Source organism: Melanotaenia boesemani, chromosome 20, assembly GCF_017639745.1.
Source record: "Melanotaenia boesemani isolate fMelBoe1 chromosome 20, fMelBoe1.pri, whole genome shotgun sequence".
NCBI lineage: Eukaryota > Metazoa > Chordata > Actinopteri > Atheriniformes > Melanotaeniidae > Melanotaenia > Melanotaenia boesemani.
The window spans coordinates 3,304,616-3,326,022 of record NC_055701.1 but is presented as its reverse complement, the minus strand read 5'-3'; the positions used below and the strand labels follow the sequence as shown (position 1 = coordinate 3,326,022).

Genomic DNA, 21,407 nt, shown 5'->3' with positions numbered 1-21,407 from the left:
CCTGTTCTGAGGAGAGAACTGGTGGACAGTCACTGGTATCCACACCTTTGCATTGCACTGAAGACCGGCTACATGTCCATGCATGAAAAGCTTTGCCACTGCTGGCCCCCAAAAAACAATATGTACAGCACTTTTTTTGCAAACTGATTGTAACTCAGCATGTAGATGACTTAACAGAAATAAATCTAAAGGAGTTTGTTGGGAATTTGAGGAAAAAAATTGTACAGGGTGCTTTAAGTTTTAAGAGACACTGAATTTATCCCCTTAAAATGGACTCATTTGAATATTTAGAAATGTGTCTTACATCATGCAAAAACCCCCACTGATTTGTTTCCCTGACTGACTGGGAAAATGAAAGAGCCATGCGAGTCATATTCATGGTTGAAGTGCCATTAGGCAGGGCATTCAACCCTTAAATTGCTCATTTGGCTCTGAACCTACCACTGGTCTGGATTGACTGTATTGTCTGTACAAAAACATGTTATTGTTCTTCGTGTGTGTTCATCAGTTAGAGATGGGTCGGATGCAGAGGTCAGGTTACTATGTGTAAGATCTTTATGGCAGATAAATTATTGTTCTCATTCTGGTTAGTTTGCTCCTGCAGTGGTAGTCTGCAAGTCCAGTACATCTAAACACTATTATTCCAAGAAATAGTGCAAAACCCATTTTACTTTAAATGTCTGTACTGTGTTTTTATTTGTTCCAAAACCCTTAGATTTGGCAGGTTATCTACAGCCGAAATGCAATGCAATGTTCAGTTTTTCAATGCAGTTTTTCTCACCTGATTGTCAAATTTAAGTGACTGTGTTCCAACGAGGAAACGAATAGCATCAGTCTCAGCTGCCTGGGCTGTGAGTGCACGTGCCTGCCAGGTACACCAAAACAGAAAGCACAAAACATCCCAATGAATAAAATATAATAATATTTGCTCCTGCAAATTATGCGGTTGGTAATGATAAAATGATAAAAAAAAAATGAATGGTGTCACAATGGAGCGACGTATACCTGAAATTCGAGACCATAAATGACAGGAGCGTCGTCCTCCATTATTCAGGTTCTTGTCACTGCTTGTTCAGTCTTTATAAATCGCTGACAACATTAAAGAAATTCTTTAAAATACTGTATTTGAGCTTCGAACAGCTCAAAACAAAACACAGTTCCAGGACTTCCGCGATTTTAAAAACGTAACATAAGAACTAAGCGTCCGACTAAAATACGTAAAGTCAGTCGTATAACATTTCGCTGGGTTTGAATTCGACGTAAAGAATCTTCGAGAATACTAGAAACATCCGTCAGATGAAGTTTGTTCCATCTGGTGCACTGTACGTTGCGCTGTCTTCCGTAACGCATGCGCATTACGGTTCTATCTGTCAGTCTGCTGTAAGGTAAGGAAACAGCGTCCTGTTTGTTTAGATTTTTAATCTGTAATTCCTTGTCGTGTAAAGACACGTGCAACATGTTCAATAAATTGTAAGCAGTAGAGGGTTATTAGCAGAGCATGACAATTATAGCCAGCTGTTGAGTTAGATTAGCTTACGGTAGCTAAACTGCTAATGTAGCATTAGCAAAATAGCTAATACTAAAATAAAAACATTTTATCGTCTCAGTTAACGACAGTTTCATGACAGCACGTTTTGTACGACTAAAGACCACAGACTGATTTGATCACGGTAGCTGTTATTCATTCATAATGATGTTAGTTTGCCACAATAAGTAAATTAGAAAGCAATAATAGGAAGTGACTCAGGTGCTGTATAGTGTGCTCCAGTTTTGAAATTAAAATGGTTGTGTTTTGCTGTGTTTAAACATTAAACGTAGAAAGATGGATACAGATGAGGCTCAAGCTCAGCGGCCTGTCACTTTGGACATCCCAGTGGAAGATGTCAACAAGGAATCTTCAGTTCCAGACCCTATTAATGAAACCACTAGCAAGACCCCTTCCAAAGACAACGTGCTACCCCAACAAGACAGCATTGACCTAGGCGGGGAGTTTGTCACTCCTCTGGAGGAGAGCAGCACCACACCCTCAGAGAGCCTGATGGACAGACTGAATGACCAGATGATGGAGAGCGTCATGATTTCTGATTCTCCTAATAACAGTGAGGAGGATGATGTGGTACCTATAGACTCCTTTTTGGATGGAGGTGAGGAGGAGAATACAGCCTCGGGAAGCAAACAAGAGGAAGGTGAAATTGGACAAAATACAACTGAGATTATAGTTGCGATAGATGAACAAGAGAAAGAATGTTTGCAGGAGGCCACAAAGGAGGAATCTGACACACAAGAGAAGGATGCAACTTGTGTTTCACCCCAAAGTGACACTCAGAGTCCACCTGTTCAGAGTCCATTTATTGATAAGAGTGAAGAACCAGAACCTGAGTCAACCAAAGGGACTAGCCCAAAAGCCGAGCCGGTACCAGTGTGTACCATATTCAGTCAGGGCACCCAGCCAAAGTCACTGATGCCTGATGGCTTCCAGCCCACTCTCATTAAGTCTCCAAGCTTTAGCATGGGGAGTGGTGGGGGAAGTGATGAGGCAGTGACCCCCAACAAGCTGACTGCCCCACTAGTGTGCCAGCCCAGCCCTAGCCTCAGTAAGTTCTTCACTGACAATGGACAGACCAATCCAGCCTCTGACTTCTTTGATTCGTTTACTGTCCAATCCTCCTTCATCTCTGTTTCCAACCCAAATGCAGAGGTTGCCCCTGGTGTGGGCCCTGCTCCTATAGCTTTTACTCCTGAGCGCCAGCTCTCTTCCACCTCCTCCTCCATCTCTACCCCAGGAGGGCCCTTGGATTCTGGTGCTCCCACTCCTAGCTCAGTGTTTGGCCCTGCTCCTGCTGATACAACCACCAAATCCCACCCTTCTTCACCGCAGACAGTATCAGCTGCCAATCAAGCCTCAGTTTCAACCTCAGCCTCACAAGCGCAGCCCTTTAACCAGCTTCAGGCTGTGTTTTCGGGGAGCGATGACCCGTTTGCTACAGCACTGTGCTTGAGTGAGGTGGACAGGCGCCATGATGCCTGGCTGCCATGTGAGGAGACAAGGAAGGTGCTAATCTCTATGGCTACGCAGCAGTACAGCCCAGCCTACATAGAGACCAACAGACTCACAATGCCTGGACTCAAGTTTGACAACCTGCAGGTAGGACAAGCATCGAGGCAGTATACAGTATTTGCTTGCAATCTATGGTACATCAGAATGTCTGTTCTATTTAAAGATGTTCCTCGGCTGTTATTAGTACTACCATATCCAGGGCCACAATTAAGGAATTCTTTTGGTATTCTTTAACCTGATAAAATTTTTTTCTATTGCTTTTTTTTTTTGCTGGAACATCAATCCTGTTTCGACAAGCCATTGTTAATTTGTTTTCTTATAAGTATTCTCTGAGCTTCTTCAAAGCGTCATTTATCTGTAATAATCCTTAGGAAGCATCATATACTATGGTTTGCATCCACCGACCACCTAGTTCAGAGTGGGTTTATTATTTTGTCGGAATGTGTTCAACTGCCTGCTCAAATAAATGAATAAAGTCAAGGATTTTTCCATCATCTTACTCTAAGAGCCAGAAAGCTGCATTAAAAGGAAATACAAATGTTTTTTCCAGACTGTAGCTTTCTTCTCATCCTCATTGAGCTCAATATTGTTTTTATTGATTCCTCTTGTTTGGCTATTTTAGTTGCCCTTGTTCCACTTTATCTAATTCAAAGTAACAATTAATTTCAAGTTTCAACCTGATCTGTTCATTTAAAAATCAGCGCTCAGACTGACTGTGCATAGCAGCGTCAGTTCTCGTGCTTTTTGCTGGTGCAGACCAGCTGTGGCCTTTTGAATTATGTTTAATGGAAATGTTTTGGTGCAGGTGGATGCGGTTAAAGACCTAATGCTTCGTTTCCTGGGAGAACAGGCGGCCACAAAGCGCCAGGTCCTCACTGCCAACTCTGTGGACCAGTCCTTCGTTGGCCTCAAACAACTCATCGTAAGTTTCTCGCTGGATGATGTGTCTGTAGTTGAAACAGCTGTTAGCTTGACAGTTTAGGTTGTTTTTAATCTGAAAGCTGTTTCTTTGGATTTAGTGTCACTTTGCTCTTCATTGTCTAGAGCTGCAATTTAGTGGATTGGTCAGCTTTTTCTATATTAATCTACAATTTACCTCTGGAATAAATAAATGTTTTTTATTTGATGTCATTTAAATACATTTTTCATCTATTGGCACAGCTGTGTTTAAAGATCCAGAGATCAGTGTTGCATCTAATCTGTCTGATACAAGAGAGAACAATGAAAAAGAGCAAAACTCATCTTTAACATTCTTTTAAAATTGCTGAAGGCAACCACTTATAGTAAAAGTTGAAAGGTTAAGCTAGCAAAAGGTTGCTATTTCATGTTTTTCATAAAGTTTTTTTTTAAGTTGATGTAGTTTTCTGGGAAATCTGCAGTTTTTAGGAGACTTAATAGGTTTAAAAGTGCTTTCTTAAAGAAGCCGTGTTGAACTATGGCAGATTTTCTCAGTGAGCTGCTACCTAACAACGGCTAATTTGACATCCATCTTTCATTAGGCCTGTACTCTGTGCTTTCTCCAGCCAGTAAAGCTCAGTCTGATGTTGACTCTAATCTTATCTCTAGCTCTCTCCCTTTCTCTTTTTTACCTCGCCTCCTCTGATAGTGTCCTCATGCCTTTGTTTGATAAATGCATTTAAAACGAGCAGCTTGTAGATTTCCAGTTGCTAGCATTACGCGCTGCATAAAAGGCAAAGCAGCATCATGGAGGTAAAAGCTGGGAATTGCTGTTTCTCAGCCTCAACATGCTGCGGGGCAACAACGGGTCCAGGAATGTACAAGATAAATGTCACTGTGCCACTGGAACAAGTCAGAAAAAATATTTTTCAGATCAGAAGGTTACATAGTTCTTCCTTTAAGGGCCATTAGATCTTACCGTGTTAATGAGACTGCCTCAACACATCAGTGATTTAATTTATTAGTGAAAGACACAACCCCTTGACTCAGGTTTGACTTTGAAAACTGCATATTTAGAGAGATTATTTTTAAAGATTGTATATTTTAACCCTGTGTTTATAAAAAACATGTTTGACTTGGTGCATTTGTTTGGGTTACATAAAGCTACTCTAGAAACCTAAGTAGAACAGCTAAAAAGCATCACTGTGGTGCAGGTGCTTTTTCAGAGCTGCACTCTATTTTCTGTTGGTAGATGATAACCCCACAGGTAGGTTACCTCAGCTCTGCATTGTGTGGCGTCCGCAGATTGTCTGGCCTTTTGACAGTCAGCCTGTAAAGTCAGTGATCCCACTGAAACCGCCGGCTGCTTCGGTCTCAGCCCAGTGAAAACACTGAATCATTCGTCTCCTTTTCTGTTCATATTAGATTCCTTTGTATGCCAAGCATAAAAATGTGTGTCTTTCTTTGTGACTGTGCAGTCTCACCTCATTCCCCATCCTGCTACCAGCTACTTTCCCCCCTCAGCCTTCATGTGTTCCATCCATCACAATTTTTGACCCAAAAATGACCCTAAGAGACAGTTATTTAAGATATATGCACAGCAGCAGGCAGTGTTATGGAGAGAGAGGAAAGCAGAGGAGTTTGGGAGGGGTGGAGTGAGGAGATGGAGAGGCGGAGATCCATTCGGCTCTCAAGTTCTTTTCTCCTGCTGTGCCCATGTATTATGCATGGGACTGCTGTGCATATTTCAAGGGCCTTCTGGACTTGGTGTATATATAAACACACACAAGCTGGTACTTTCAGCTTTCAGTCAGCTGCACTATATGGTTTGTGTGTGTGTGTAAGAGGATCATATGCTGTGTGCTGATTGGTGTGGGTGGCTCCCCGAAGCACTCTGCAAATGAAAGGGAGAGATGGGGAACCAGAAAACTAACGCAAGCCGACAGTAGAGATGTCAAACACTGACGAGCAGAGTAAGGGTTGAGAGTGAGAGGTATGGAGGCAGAGGAGGGCCTCACCTGGCCCCAAGCATAAACAAAGGCAGACTTCTTACCTGACAGCGTGGAGGCTTAGTGTGTGGGGGACTTTTTGAATACCATTATTTTATTTGAGGGAACTAAGTATGAAAGCTTGAAGCTTTTAAATCTACAGATGAGAGTAAAAGGATGGTTTTTAGTTGGGTATCTGGGAATTTTAGCCAAAATTATAAGTGATAAATGATTCTGCGTTGTTTGAAATTAACCATGAAGGTCCTGCTGGTTTCCATGGAGATGAAGGAGGTTTTATAGTGAAGGATTCACTCGTCCTGTCATAGACTTTCTTGGGCTTCACTTCTTTCTGGATCCTCATGGGGTTTTTAAAGTGAATGTGGGAGCTATCCCTGGATCCTCCTGACTCCGACCATTGATAGAGGCGTTCATCATCATCATCATCATCATCATCAACTGTTGCACAGTTCCTCAGCAGACTTGACTTTACTCGTTCCTAGATGAAGTGGGCTGCTGTCCTCATCATTGAAAGTAATGTGGTTTTAGGAGGAGATAACCATTTAAATTTTCTACTGTGTTCAAGGTGAATTTACTCTGACACAGTACGACATATCTTGAATCTGATGCTTCTGTAGTAATCTGACATGCTTCAGCTTTCTGTAGAGACCAAGATTATACACACAACCGTTGTAGTTGTGAAGATATACGTAATTTTTTTTTGAGGATTTAATTTCAGACAGGAAGTAGAAAGAATAGGCCTCATCAAGAAGACCTCATACCAACTGTTTGTTCCCTCATCAAGACAAAAGTTGAGGATGATGTGTACGATTGTGTATCATCAACGTTATTTAAATAGTTTGAATAGTGAGCAGTTGTTCCTCTTATAATCATAATAGCTCTGAGCTGATGGTGCATGGACGGCGATCATCTGCAGCTGGTACCTGGATGTTAGCAGTGAGATTGGTATCTGGAAAGTCTGTCGGCCAGGTGAACATCTTTGACTCCTTTTCATGTTAAACTAGATTATAACTAGAGTTTCATAAAGTTATTTCCTTTGTAAATCTGTCCAGAACTGGAGCCAGTGTTTTACAGACGTATGGAGTCTAGGACTGCTTTTGTTTCTCCGGTTTTTTAGTTGGCAACAACAACCTCTTTCTTTCTCTACATTTTAGTTTGAAATGTGAAGTTTTGCTCCTGTATCTTTCTATGTCAGATATATTAGATTCCACCATGTAAAGTCACTTTCCTCTTACTGCTGAGAAATAAGACCAAAGCTGGTTCACAGGTTTAACTTAACTGAGCCTAACCTGTAGCTAAATGTGATGGGTTCGTACTTTACTCATGCTCCAACTGTCCAACAAATTTAATGACATTTGGCTCTATACAACCACATCCCAGCCTTGGCAGAGAAAATGTTCAATGTTTATTGTCTAAAAAATATCTGGGTCCAAAAATATGAGATGTTATCTAAAACTAAGGCATTAATGGAGGATCCTTTTGTGTTTTTGCAGTAGAGGATGGGGGTCTTCTTCTTTTTTCTTGTCCTCAGAATGCATCGTGTACAGCTTAAGAGTCAAGTCATGTAGAAACATGGAACAAAAGATTTCTTTCTTCTGTTTCACTCACATAATTGATATCCATGGTCATATATTTGATTCTAAACTGCATTACAAATTCCTGAAAAACCTCAGATTTTCTTTCATGGATTCTTGCGCACCGTGACAGCCGTATGCTACAAGCCTCTCCCTGCAAATTAGCACATCTCCACACAGAGACAACACTAGACACTTTTCGTGTGATAACAGCCATCCTTGTAAGGTAATTTTCTTTTTTTTTTGGTCGGTATTTCACGGTAATCCCAAAGGTCAGAGCGAGTTGCAGGCCAGTTCTCTTGCCACTGCTTTAGATTCAACATCTTGTTCAGAAGAAGTTCAACAAGGCAGATGATTTCCAACACTGGTGCTAAAGCACAAAATCTCTTAGAAAAAGAAGAAATTCCTCCTACCTAATCAAGAGCTCATGCAGCTGCTTTTGTGTGGCAGCAACAGAGGACTGAGTCACTCACTTATGAACGGATCAGACACCATCTGCCTTCACCATCAACTACCTTCTCCTCAAATTCCTCTGATTTTCTTACCAATAAATTACGAAATTTCCAAACTTTTAAGATCAAACGCATCCGTGGATCAAAGCTGTCGTAGGTGATGTAGCTTGCTGAGCTGGGAGGGATGGTTCAAACTGAGAAAATGAGAGGATGTGCACAAGTAAGCAGAACACACACCCACAGATACACACAGGGAAGGAAACATGTCAGAAAGTAAGTGGCCATTCGGATCTGATCAGTTGCCCTCCCTTACCCTGCACATGCTGTAAAACATACTGTAAATGTCGTCATTCCTGTGTGTGATTTTTATGCATGTCGGGATTTTCATCAAATTTAATTTGCTTGCAAACTTTAAACACATCATATGCCATCTGATTTCTGCTGCCAGCTGTAAATATCTTTTGTTTATGTCCTTTTGCCCGGGTGGCACCGGTACTCTGCTGCATATTCTGCTGTGTGGCATCCTTCTGTGTATGTGTGGCAGACTCCTGCTATGAGCTGGCAGAATGACTCACGCTGCAGAGTCAGTGTGACTGCACCCACTGCCACCACACATGCTCATACATGCATACGCACACGTTTGCAGAGGCCACACATACATGCTCAACACACACTAAACATTTGATTAAAAATGCTGCACTTCTTCTCTCTTTGTCATTATTCGGTGAATCAGTGAGTCTCAGTTGCAAAGCTGCCCTTAAACATGTGGAAACACACTTGGTGCTTTTCTCTGATGATTTTTCATCTTGAGTATAACTTCAAATGCTTCCACCAGGCAAACTGTGCAATTCAGAGATGAATCTCTTGAGATATCAGTGCATATTTTGAGAAAAAAAAACTTATTTTAGTGCAAATGATTCCAAAAACAACAGTTAAGGTTGTTCCCTTGAGAAGATGCTTAAGGGAAAGGAAACAAAGTTATTTATAGTAACAGTAAAGCAAGTCCTGAATCTACATAACCTGAGAGGCTGCTCAGCAGGGAAAAAGCCACTACTTAAAAAAATCTGTTACTGCATATTTTATACCTCGCAGAAATGTCTTCTGGTCTGATGGGGTCAAAATGATGTTTGGCTGTAACTGTTTATTTAGTTTGGGTTTGTTCTCTTTATATTTTAAGTTATTATTTGTTATTTCCTTTTATTTTACATTATTTTATTTTGTTCTGTTCTATGTTATTTTCTTTTATTTTTGTTTAATATGATTCTGTTTTATTCTTTAGCTGAATTGAGGCTGAAGAGTACCTTCTGTACCACATGGGCGCTGCATTCATGCTCCACAGTCGTCTGTAAAAATGAAGCGTAAGTGTTATTAATACGGCCAAATTTGTTGTAAAGCTGCTCAAGTTCTCATATTTTTCTGTGCTTAATGTCAGAAGGCTAAACACATCAGAAGCTGAGTGAAATCAGCTCATTACGTCTGGGTTGTTTCCACACTGTCGCTGCGCTCTGATAAAGTTCTGATTTTCTAACCGCAGCATCGTCTGAAGAAATCACCATTCAGGGAATTAAAAGATGACGTCTGTGCAGGGATTCAGCTGGATTTACATGCACTGTGATCTCATGGAGAAAGTTAGAAACTGGCAAACTGGGCTCGACTCAGCATTGGCGACAGCATTGTCATCATAATAGACCAAAATTTCTTGAGTTTGTCTGTTTTGACCTTTGCAACTCAAGTATGTCTTTTAGAAACTGCTGTTCACCTCATTGGATAATCTAAGCACAGAGTTTGGTCGACTCGCCTGCCTTCAGCTTGTCTCTTTGTCTCCTCGGTGACCTCTGTCTCCTCCTGTCCCGGCTCTTGTGTGGTCAGCAGTGAGCTAGTCTCTAGCTCAGCACCACCCTGGGCTGGCCTCATCTGTCTTTCTCATTAGCAATCACCCCCCTTCTCTCTTCCTCTTCCCTCTTTTCCTCCTTTCCTTTCATCTCTGTCTTTCACTTTCTTCCCTCCGTACAGCCCACCGGAGAGTCTAACCTCTCCTTTCTCCCACAGTGTGATGCCGTCTGGGCCGGAGGCCAGCATGCATGTATGTGTGTCGCTGCCTGTGCACGAGAAAGAGACACCCACCTTGGTGGGGTCAGACAGACACACCCCTATAATCACTCCAACGACCCAGCTGCTGCACCACACTTTGATATCATTGCAGTGACCTTTACTTGTCATTATCATAACCTTTCTACATAGCTGTCATTTCCGCCACCAGTTACACTCACAAGCTGAGGTCTGCAAAACGCTCTGTCAGCTTTTGTTATGCTGAAGGGCATGTTTAAACCTCGGTGGTAGTTGTTCTCACCTTGCTCTGTTTATTTTGGCTGCAGCCATATGTTTCTTATTGGAAAAAGTGCAGGAGAAGATCCGCCTGTTGGTCTGCCGACATACAGTGGAGGATAATTCCGCTTTATTACATCTCAGGAGTGACACTGATAGAAATGACTTTGGAAATGTTTTTCTTGTTTAAGCAGCATTCGTGGTGGTGTGTCACTTCTGTCTGCTGGTTCATGGCACTAACAACCAGAGCTTCACGTTATGTTCCACTGGAAAAAACCACTACACAACAATATATGGCAACTCTGCTAACTGATGGATAAGAGTCTGCTGCTTCACTAACAGGGTTTCTAACCTCACTGAGGTAAGAAACCCTGTTAGTATGCTAACAGTATGTCTCTGCTCAATGTGAGTACGTCCACATGTGCTTAGGGGTGGAGGTAAAAGCTGATTTTTAGATTAATCGTGGTGCAAATGTGGACAATTCAGAATTGATGCACAAATATATTTAAAAAAAAAAAACATTTCCTTTTTTTTAAACTGTTAATTAATACCACAATTTTGAGGAATGAAAAAGGTAGAATTTTAAATAATCTCTTTTATATATTTATAAATATATATGTATGTATGTATGTTGTGGTTGTTTGAAGCCAAAATTTAAATCAAAACTTGATATATTCAGTCCCTCCAGCAAATTCACGCAAATTAATCCAACTTTGACATCAGTGCTCCTCTGCGTTAACTTATACACTTATTGGGGCAGTGTGGCTCAGTGGATAGAGTGGTCGTCTTGTAGCCTGAGGGTTGCCAGTTCGATCCTCGGCCTGTCGAGCTCATGTTGAGGTTTCCCTGAGCAAGACACCGAACCCCAAATTGCTCCTGACAGGTTGTGGTTAGGGCCTTGCATTGCAGCTTCGGTCATCAGTGTGTGAATGTGATGTATGATGTAACGCGTTTTGTGTAAAAGCGCTATATAAATACAGACCATTATACATGTCCATCATCTATTCTATTCTATTCTATTCTATTCTACAGTCATCATTAAGTGGTAGTCAGACTACTGTCTGACTGTTGCTGTCCAGTTGGACCCAGGTGCTGTCATGTAGTGCTAAAGGCAGTGGGGACAACAGAGGAGAAGAGTGTAGCTACTGATGTGGCTCCACCTTGTGGTGGGAGCACTAGGCGTCTTTCACTGGTAGAGCGTAACTGTGGAGAGGGAGTGTAGCTCTGGATTAAGGAGTGGAGGTAGACCGGAGCCGTTTGGGTTATTGTTTTGTAAGCCAGACGCAGAGCTTTGAATTTGATGCGCTGCAACTGGAAGCCAGTGGAGAGTGATTAGCAGCGGAGTGACATGAGCTCTTTTGGGCTGGTTGAAGACCAGATGTGCTGCTGCATTCTGGATCATCTGCAGAGGTTTAACTGAGCAGGCAGGCAGGCCAGCCAGTAAGGAGTTGCAGTAGTCAATGGGGAAATGACCAGAGCCTGAACCAGAAGCTGTGCCGTGTGTTCAGTCAGGTAGGGTCTGATCCTCCTGATGTTGTAGAGAGCAAATCGGCAAGATCAAGCAACAGAGGCAACATTGTCCTTACAGTCAAGCTGCACGCTTATCTGTGGCTGTAAGGAAGGATTGGCTGGAAAGACAATAAGCTCGGTCTTGGACAGATTTAGCTGAAAGTGGCGATCCTTCATCCATGTGGAGATATCAGCAACATGCTGATATTCACATTGAGACGGCTGTGTCATCAGGTGGGAAAGAAAGGAAAAGCTGAGTGTCATCTGCATAGCAGTGGTAGGAGAAACCATGAGAGCTGATCATTAGCATGCAGGAGAAAAGTGTCGCACCTGCCGTCAAACCGCCGCGAGTTTTCATGCTTGAAATTTGAAGTTTGAAAAGTAGTTGCAACTCCAAGAGAGCTCAGCTGAACGGTGAAATACTCTCCCAGTGCACTTATTTCAATAAACAATGTTAACACTTGATAACTAATATTTTTACATATATTTGAGGGGCTTTTGTAAGAAATAAAACAATAAAAACCAGTGCAAATTTAACTGTGACTTTTCACAAAAGCTGAAGCAAAATCTGTGTTTTAGACCAAAACCATCACAAAGAAATTCTCTATTGCACAGCTCTAGTTGGTGTAGGTGTAATGTTACCTGACGAGTCATAGAGGTGTTGTGTTATGTCAGACAGCTAGTAACCTAATCATTTCGGCCATTTTAAATGTCATAAAGCCAGGAATGTTTTGCCAATAATATAACAAAATTGAGCCAACAATGTAATATTTTGTCAATAATGTAATACACTATTATGCTAATGGGTGGTCATTGGTTGAGCATAAAATAAATCCTTTGAAAATGTATTAATTGCATTCAGTAGTATAATTATACATAATTAAAAAATGCATTTCTAAGAAATACTGGATTTTTCTATTCAGTAGTTTTTGTTCAGTTTCCTCATCAAATGAGCAAACTGAACAAAAACTACTGATTAGCTTTATTACATTTATAATTGCCTATTTGCCGTTATTACATTATTGATTGCTATATTTCCGTGGGTAAAGTGTAAACATAGTCATTATAAATGAAAGACAAGTCAGCTTCGTTTCCATATCAGCCAGCATCAGCTTTATCCCTGCAGCACTGGGGGCAACTCGTTGGTCGTTGTGTACTTTAGGATCTGTTGGTTGTGAATCAGTCTTGACACAGAACTCTTGAATCCTTGACAGCACTCTTCGAGGGAAATGCGACGTGCTGTTATTGTTGACAAGCGAGCCATCAAACGCTAACCAGTAGCCCACTGGTCAACGAGTGCTGGATATTCCCCACAGGAGCATCACTTAGAACCTGAAGCTGTGTTTAGCTGTCTTGGGGAGTGTTATGGAAAGTTTTCTTACAAGCTGTGAGCAAACAGAGTATTCACAAGATATATTATGTTACTTAGTGTCTCGCTGGCTCTCTGTGATGCCGTTTGAAGAGTCTGAGGGTTTGCCTATGGGACACAAAATGACTGCTGTGTGAAGTTCATATCAGCACAGTAGCCATGGATGGCATCTTCATCTGCAGGGCCATATTTGTCCCCTGGTAAAATTTCCCGCAGACCAACAACAGCAGCATCAAAGCAAAGTTAGCCACTTCTGCAATCGATTGGTGTACTCTCTTAGCTTAGTACTCTATTTTCCCCACACCCTCTGTGTAATCCAAAATGCAGGGGTTTAATTGAAGTTACGCTGGAGCTGCCTGTGTTAACCAAAGCTGGTAAAGGGAGCCCTTTTAAGTTTGATTCGCCTGGAGGCTTTGGGTCTTGCGAGAGAAGAAGTGGGCGTTCGTTTGCTCATCAGGCTTTGTTATGCAGGGTTTTTTTTTAAACTAACCAAAGGATAGACACACTGAACTTCCGATCTTCAACACAATTAAGAAGCATCACCCCTTTTAAACTCACGATGAGACTAATTATGTGTATGTGTTTGTGTGTCTGAGGGAAAGATGGAGAACATTATGTGCAAACTTCCATTGCACACATTAGTCTGGGTGGGTGTGAGGACGTCAGTCAGGCTTGTTAATTAGATAGAATTAGTTTTTGGTGTGTAGTGCAGAACTTATCCCAAGCATTACTCTGGTTATGTACAGGTGAATATTGTCCACAAGGTTCTGTTTCTCTCAGTATGTACAGTTAGTTTAACCTTTTCTCAAGAGCCATCTTGAATATCACACTGTGAGTTTATATCTGTCATCTCCCCTCTTCTTTCTCTTATGTTTCTCTCTTTTGTTCTGTCGGTAGCAAAAGCACACGTGCAGCATCCTCCTAAATAAGAACAAAAGGATTAAGTTAAGAAAATGGCTGTTATCCGTCAGTCACGTCATAGACAAGCAGAAAGCATCCAAACACGTCTGTCACAAAGCCTCTATATTAAACTCCTCATTTAATATCACTGGCAATTAATCACCATGGTAATGCCTCCTCATTTCAATTTGGGGGAATCTGATTACGCATTATTGCATAGTCATTTGAGCTGGGTTAAATTATTAATCACCAACAGCCTGTTGTTTATATTCCTCTCACTTGCCACCCATTCTGTGTTAACTGAAACAATTCAAACCCAGAGAAGTGGCTTTATGGTTCCTACAAGTGATTGAATTCATAACGGGGAGAATTAATTGTACCAAGAAGTTTTAGCTTCTTGTGATTCCCACTTAGTTCAACTCACCACTTTTAGTTTAGTTCACCTAAGCCACCGAATTAGGAGTTTTCATTATTTATGTGTAACTATTCTGTTATTTTACTGGGCCGATCACATTGTGCTGAACGTGGCCCTTAAAGTAAAATGTAAATTGGCTGAGAAGTGATTCCATAGGGGGTAAAATGTTGAAGAAAGATTGAGAATCACTGTTCTACACACAGAACAACGAGGGTTTCATGACATTCAGTGAAAGAGTACAGCCATCAAAGTCTAAGGAAAAAAAGAGTAGAAGAAAAAAAATATTGAGCCACAGAGGAACACCACAAATCTGGGAAAGTGAACTTCAGCTCAGGCCTGATGTAACGATGCAGCTTCACACAACTTAATGCTTCGCTATTATCTTACAACAGCCTATAATTTCAGATCTTTAACCGAACCAAACATTAGAGACGTAGAGAAGCTGTGATTTGAGTTGACGGCTGGCTGCTGTGTTGTTGGAGAGACAAGGTGATGGGGTCAGCGTTCAGCCGAAGATGTGACGGCAGCGTCCTCGAGTGAGATAATAACACACATCGGTGCCTCGCTGCGAGAGGAAGGTCTGACCCCGTTGATGGAAAAAGTAGAATAATCAGATGGGACTGTATCAACATGCTAATCTAACATTTAGACTGTACAGGGTCTCGACGCTAGCTGACACTTTTCAATATATGATCTAAAATATAGTATCTTATTCAATCTTTCCAATTTCACTGGGCCACTAGTGGGATCCCACGAGCCCAGTATGGTCCACTTTAACTGTGAGGTCAAATTCAATGAAACTCAGCCACACAGCAGTGTGAAACCACACTGACCTTCTGTTACTGCCATCCAGCTTGTTCACAGGAAATCAGCCAGGAGATGAAGATTCATCCTCTGTGAACCAATCATGCCTTCCAGTTGTCTTCGGAAGTTGTTTTCCGAAGGAATTTTTGCAGGAAATGATGAAGTTATCTCATTTTTCTGAACGTAGAATTTGTAAGCTGCACAGGACTCTGAGATTCCCGATTTAAAGATGGCTGCACCCTGTACCACCCGTAGTTCATTGTATATTTTTTTCCAATATGTTGTGCATCCATTATGTTTCTAGTGTAAAAAGCACCATGTTGTTGTAAATTATGATGTTATGGAGGGGGTGTTTGTGAAATGTTGCATAAATGTGTGAATTATCACCTCGCTGGTTTTCTCACGTTGCACATTTTTGCAATTGGTTTGTGATTTTCTGGTTTTATACGGGAGAAGGTCACAAATCAGCAATGTGGCACCTTCCTACAGGGTTGTGTTGAGGTGTGACTGCTGTAAAACAGACAGAAAGTAATGTTTTATTTATGGTCTACAACCTCCAACCCACTCACTGACCTGGTCAAGAACAGTTTTAAAACGATTCCTGAGGTATAACTTGATGCCAACAGATTTAATTGTGAAATGACAGAAATAAAAAGCTTGGAGTACTAGAAGATATTTTAAATGTACACACGCGTACATTTCCACATTTGCGTAGTAATCCTGACCAACTGAACTGACCCATCTCATAATAAAACTGAAGTCAGATCTATTTTAGTGTCTCTAAGCAACCCAAAGGGTATGTGCACCACGATTTGAGACATTGATGTTGAGGAATGCTGCTATTTTACAGCACTCGTCCCATATCCTGATCTCACATGGACACTTTGAGACACATACTGGTCTTTTTTCATGCCCTGTGGCAGGGCAGTGGTGTATGGTAGCGTACTGCAGGATATATATGTGTGTGTGTGTGTGTGTTTGTGAGTGACTGCAGCTGCTTTTGGCCATCCAGGCTGCCTCCTCGTTTTCAGCTTCATTTCCCCCCCTAATGAAGATTCAGAGGCAGCGCAGCTACTGGCACAGGGCAGGAGAGGAGCGGAGGGTGGGATGAGGGAAGAGCAATAAATGAGGAAAAAATGATTGGGGGAATAGAAGGGAGGCAGAAATTACAGTCAGATGAAGGAAAGGGAGGAGATGGAGGGAATAAAAAGAAGACATGGCAACAAAGAGAGAAAACAAAGTGTGGTAGAAAGGGAGAAAAATTAAAGAAAAGAGACTGAATGGGGAGAGGACAGCTACGACAGAGAACAACAGGAAAACCTGTGATTAGCTGAGCGATAAAATGAGTAGAAAGTAAGTTGCCCTCTTGCTCACTCCCTCTTCTAATTAGCTTCCTGGCTGTGATGAATGACACAGCACTTAGGACCCAATCGGCAAGCCGACCTTGTCATGTGTGTTGATGGGGTGGGGTGACACCACACCCCAGCCCCCCTCATCTGTCCCTCTCTTACCTATTGTACCACCCCCTGTGGAAGCAGATGCTGCTAATATGCTGCTCTGTGTGTGTTTGCGGCTGCTTTGTCCTCTTCAGCGTGCATGTACACAAAGGCTTCATTTCATATGCAGCGACTTTATTTCATTGTTTTAGATACAAAATCCTTCAACATCCTCTATTAGGGACAGGTCGGGCTGCAGGCAGGCAGGCCAGGCCAGTATGTACCCTCCGCTTCCTCAGCCGTGCTGATGTGATGTAGCAGAATGTGGATCTAAACAGTGTGGAAGTCCCTGGAAGAGATGTGGTCTTGAAAGCGGCAGATGTTGCTGTAAAATCTCTGTTTCTGCATTAATGCTGAAGAACCCAGATCCAGCCCTGTGCGATGAGAACCCTGATCTGACCTCATACCATCACAGAAGCCTGATCCAATAGTAAAACAGCAGAGGGGGGATCATATATTGTGCACAAAAGCAACAGAAGTCACCCAGATGTCAGAGGGTGCCGTGACATAAATACAAAATCTGCACCTGTGCACATCTGCAATGTGGGAGGGTTGGGAGGACAGTGGTGGGGGGTTCATAACACTATAAAGGTGCATGAACCATTCAGTAAATGGTATCATGGCAGCAAGACATAATGTTCAGCAGACTCTTGGTCCGACCCTCCAAGATTAGGAGGTTGACAGTGATTTGGAGAACAATGTGTCTGAGTAGGAAACAACATGGGAGATAAAAGATTAGCACCCCTCTGATGAAGATGAGTGGAGAGGAGCAGACAGAAAAGCTGATGTTTATGGAAGTAAAGCAGTGCTATTTGTCTTCACTTCACACAAGAAGCCAACACACGGGCCGGAACGGGAGATGCAACTTCTGTCCTTCAAAGGTTCAAAGGCTACTTTGTAATAAACATTTTATTATTTGATGTTATGCTCTAAATTATAGCTGTTGAATTAATACAGGTAATTATGGGGTGGTGTTTAGCATAGCTGGTTGAACAGCCACCTAACCTGTACAGAAGCCCCACCGGGGGCCCTTTGCTGCATGTCTCTCCCCTTTACTCTGCTACTGTGATATCCATGATGCTGTGTAATAGTAGATGCTTTTCTCCAGAAATGAGTGTTGTAAAGCCTAAAAGATAAACTCTTCCTGCCCTCTGTGAACATTTATTAAGCATCAATCATTTATTTATGTGGCAAAAGCTATTTAGACTTTATGAAAAGATCTGTAGTTTAAAATTTGGTCTAGACACTTACTATGAGGGAATCCTGGCCTGGGTCGGTCTGGCTGTCTCATCTTGCCTCAGAACAATGTGTTAGAAGTTATTTATCTCCAGTGTTACCTACGTCTGCATTTTCCTATTATCTTAGAGTTTCAGTCACTTTGTTGATGGTTGGCGGAAGAATTTCTTCTCAACAGTGTTTTGGCCTTTTTCTTGAATGCAACAGAATATTTCAGTATTTTGAGGTCTTGCAGTGTTTTATTTCCGTCCTTTAATTAAGAATAAGATAATCTGAATAAATTATGAATCACCATGATTGTACTTCATCACATGCAGATATAAAGGTCGCAATGTGGATATTTTCAGCTTTAAGAAAGAAAAAAACATACCACATATAAAACGTCAGATTTCTTTTGTGCTTGAAAAAAGTTTTGACCAGAGCATGTTTACCACTACGTTGCCCCATCTCTTTGAACCTCTCCATCCTGAAGCATACTTTTGCTGCCTCCTGTCTGAAATGACATCCACAAAATAAATCAGGTGTATCTTCACAACTACCAGGGTTCTGTGTATAATGTTAGTCTCTATAGAAAGCTGAGACATGTGAGATTACTACAGAAGTGTCAGAATCAAGAGACGTGTTACTGCATCAGAATAAATTCACCTGGAACACAAAATATAAATGTTATCTCCTCCTAAAAGAAAACCACATTAGTTTCAGTGAAAACCAGAGGACAGCAGCCCAGTTCATCCTAGGAACGAGTAAAGTAATGTCTGAGGAGGTGCAACAGTAGAAGGTAAAAAGTGAACATGAGCAGGTTTCCAGGTGTTTAATAGAGGTGTTACGCAGGTAAATATCTCAGGAAGCCATCAGCTGATGATGATGATGAAGATGGACACCTCTATCAATGGTCAGAGTCAGGAGGATCCAGGGACAGCCCCACATTCACCTTAAAAACACCATGAGGATCCAGAAAGAAGTGAAGCCCAAGATAGTCTGTGATAGGAAGAGTGAATCCTTCACTATAAAACCTCCTTCATCTCCATGGAAACCAGCAGGACCTTCATGGTTCATGGTAAACAAAGGCAGAGTCATAGGAGAACATGTTAGCAGAGTTTTTAGAGCTGGAATCAAACTTTTCACCACAAACAGCAACAGTAAGACCTGGTTTCTGGTTCTGGCTGCTAGCTCCAGAGTTTCTGTCCCACCGTGATGAGACAGACGTCTCTGGAACCAGCAGAGTCTCTGCTTTCATGTGAAACCTCGCTTGTGTGGTTTGCATGAAGTGGAGAAATTAGCAGAAGCTCTAAAGTGGACAGAGCTGCTCTCATTGTTTTTAAATTCCCATATAATTACTTGGGATTTGAATTGTGTTTGGTTTGGATGCCGATGCTTGGTGGAGTCTTTTAGCTGAGTTTCTCCCGTCATGTTGCTATGCTACATGTTAGCATTGCTGCTTCCTGCTAGTCTTGTTGCTATGCTACATGTTAGCATTGCTGCTTCCTGCTAGTCATGTTGCTATGCTACATGTTAGCATTGCTGCTTCCTGCTAGTCATGTTACTATGCTACATGTTAGCATTGCTGCTTCCTGCTAGTCTTGTTGCTATGCTACATGTTAGCATTGCTGCTTCCTGCTAGTCATGTTGCTATGCTACATGTTAGCATTGCTGCTTCCTGCTAGTCATGTTACTATGCTACATGTTAGCATTGCTGCTTCCTGCTAGTCATGTTGCTATGCTACATGTTAGCATTGCTGCTTCCTGCTAGTCATGTTGCTATGCTACATGTTAGCATTGCTGCTTCCAGCTAGTCATGTTGCTGTGCTACATGTTAGCATTGCTGCTTCCTGCTAGTCATGTTGCTATGCTACATGTTAGCATTGCTGCTTCCTGCTAGTCATGTTGCTATGCTACATGTTAGCATTGCTGCTTCCTGCTAGTCATGTTGCTATGCTACATGTTAGCATTGCTGCTTCCAGCTAGTCATGTTGCTATGCTACATGTTAGCATTGCTGCTTCCTGCTAGTCATGTTGCTATGCTACATGTTAGCATTGCTGCTTCCTGCTAGTCATGTTGCTATGCTACATGTTAGCATTGCTGCTTCCTGCTAGTCATGTTGCTATGCTACATGTTAGCATTGCTGCTTCCTGCTAGTCATGTTGCTATGCTACTTGTTAGCATTGCTGCTTCATTGGATGTGCCAACATCTTCAGTATTGCATGTGGGGTCGCATGTTCTTATTATGAAGAGATTAATAAGTAATAATGGTGGCTTCACCCATGTTCGTTAATACACCACCATCCCATCACGCACGTTTTTGAACTGTGTGCTGAGAACAAGCTGGATGGTTCTACTCCTCCGCTGCCTGAATTCTAAAAAGAACAATAAATTGTGGTCAGACCAAAGAAATGTTTTCTCAGATACAGAGAGGGCTGCTTTAAGTGCATTTGTGGATGCAGTGATGAAATGTCTAATATTTTCTTTTAATTTAGGGTTGAAATATTTGAAGAGGTTTTTATTCTTAGAGCTGATCAACTTTATGCAAAGCTTAAATGTCTACATTTACAGGACGACATAAGAACTGTGTGACATATGAGCAGACCATAACTACATTTATTAAGACTGTTAGGGAACAGTTGTTCTTAAAGTAATGAAGAAATCATAAAACTGAGGTTACAGGTCGATTTTTCCAAACATAATAAATGCTCAAAACCTTAAAATTCAGAGTCTGTAATAAACATTATTATCTTTCAAACACTACACACAGGCAGAGATGTTCGTCATGGAAAATGGCAACTAGATCAATATGGATTTGACTACTAATCACAAAATGTTTATGTTATTTCCATCAATCAGTGTGGCGAGTCTTGACTCAGGTGTTTTGTCTCTTCCCCCCTGCAGAGCAGCAAGAACTGGCGGGCTGCAGTGGATCTGACAGGCCGCCTGCTGACAGCTCACGGTCAGGGATACGGCAAGGCCGGCCAGCCAAGCGCCCACACCGCTGACTCGCTGCAGGTAGGACACCAGTCACTCGTCCATCCATTAGTCTTTGTTTGGGTTGGTTGTAAAAATGACTGAAGGCATATAAAAGCAAAAGAAATACACAGCATTTAGTCAGCATAGGTCACATAATGTTTAAAGGACAGCAGGCTGAAACATCCCTACACATCATTTAATGCTCCGTTGTTTGTGTAATTACACTTTTGGTCAGGTTTATATCTCACAGTATTTTTGATGCATTGAATGTCGTGTTAAAGGTACAGTCGTAAGATGTGTCCTGCTTTCGCACAGTTAGTGGCACTGTTGGAGATATTTTCAGAAAAGATTTTTCCTCCTAAACTGTTTTTTCATTTATTTTATTCAAGTATTAAATAAAGAAAATA

General features: G+C 41.7%; 2 protein-coding genes across 3 annotated transcripts in view; one reads left to right on the top strand and one right to left on the bottom strand.

Annotated features, from left to right (window-relative positions):
* The window catches only part of eipr1 (EARP complex and GARP complex interacting protein 1), an 83,523-nt gene extending 82,320 nt beyond the window's left edge, over positions 1-1,203 (bottom strand). Inside the window, exons 1-2 of the mRNA XM_041971518.1 lie at positions 1,006-1,203; positions 782-865 (exon numbers count right to left, since the gene is read on the bottom strand). Of these exons, the coding sequence (XP_041827452.1) occupies positions 782-865; positions 1,006-1,047 (126 nt within the window). The 5' untranslated portion in view covers positions 1,048-1,203. The remainder of the gene's footprint in view (positions 1-781; positions 866-1,005) is intronic.
* Positions 1,204-1,332: 129 nt separating this feature from the next.
* The window catches only part of trappc12 (trafficking protein particle complex subunit 12), a 37,583-nt gene continuing 17,508 nt past the window's right edge, over positions 1,333-21,407 (top strand). The window contains exons 1-4 of one of the 2 annotated variants that reach the window (XM_041971516.1): positions 1,333-1,384; positions 1,815-3,145; positions 3,864-3,980; positions 20,926-21,039. In XM_041971516.1, the coding sequence (XP_041827450.1) occupies positions 1,823-3,145; positions 3,864-3,980; positions 20,926-21,039 (1,554 nt within the window). In that variant the 5' untranslated portion in view covers positions 1,333-1,384; positions 1,815-1,822. Of the gene's footprint in view, positions 1,386-1,814; positions 3,146-3,863; positions 3,981-20,925; positions 21,040-21,407 lie in introns of both variants that reach the window. The other variant, XM_041971517.1, reaches the window with a different exon arrangement.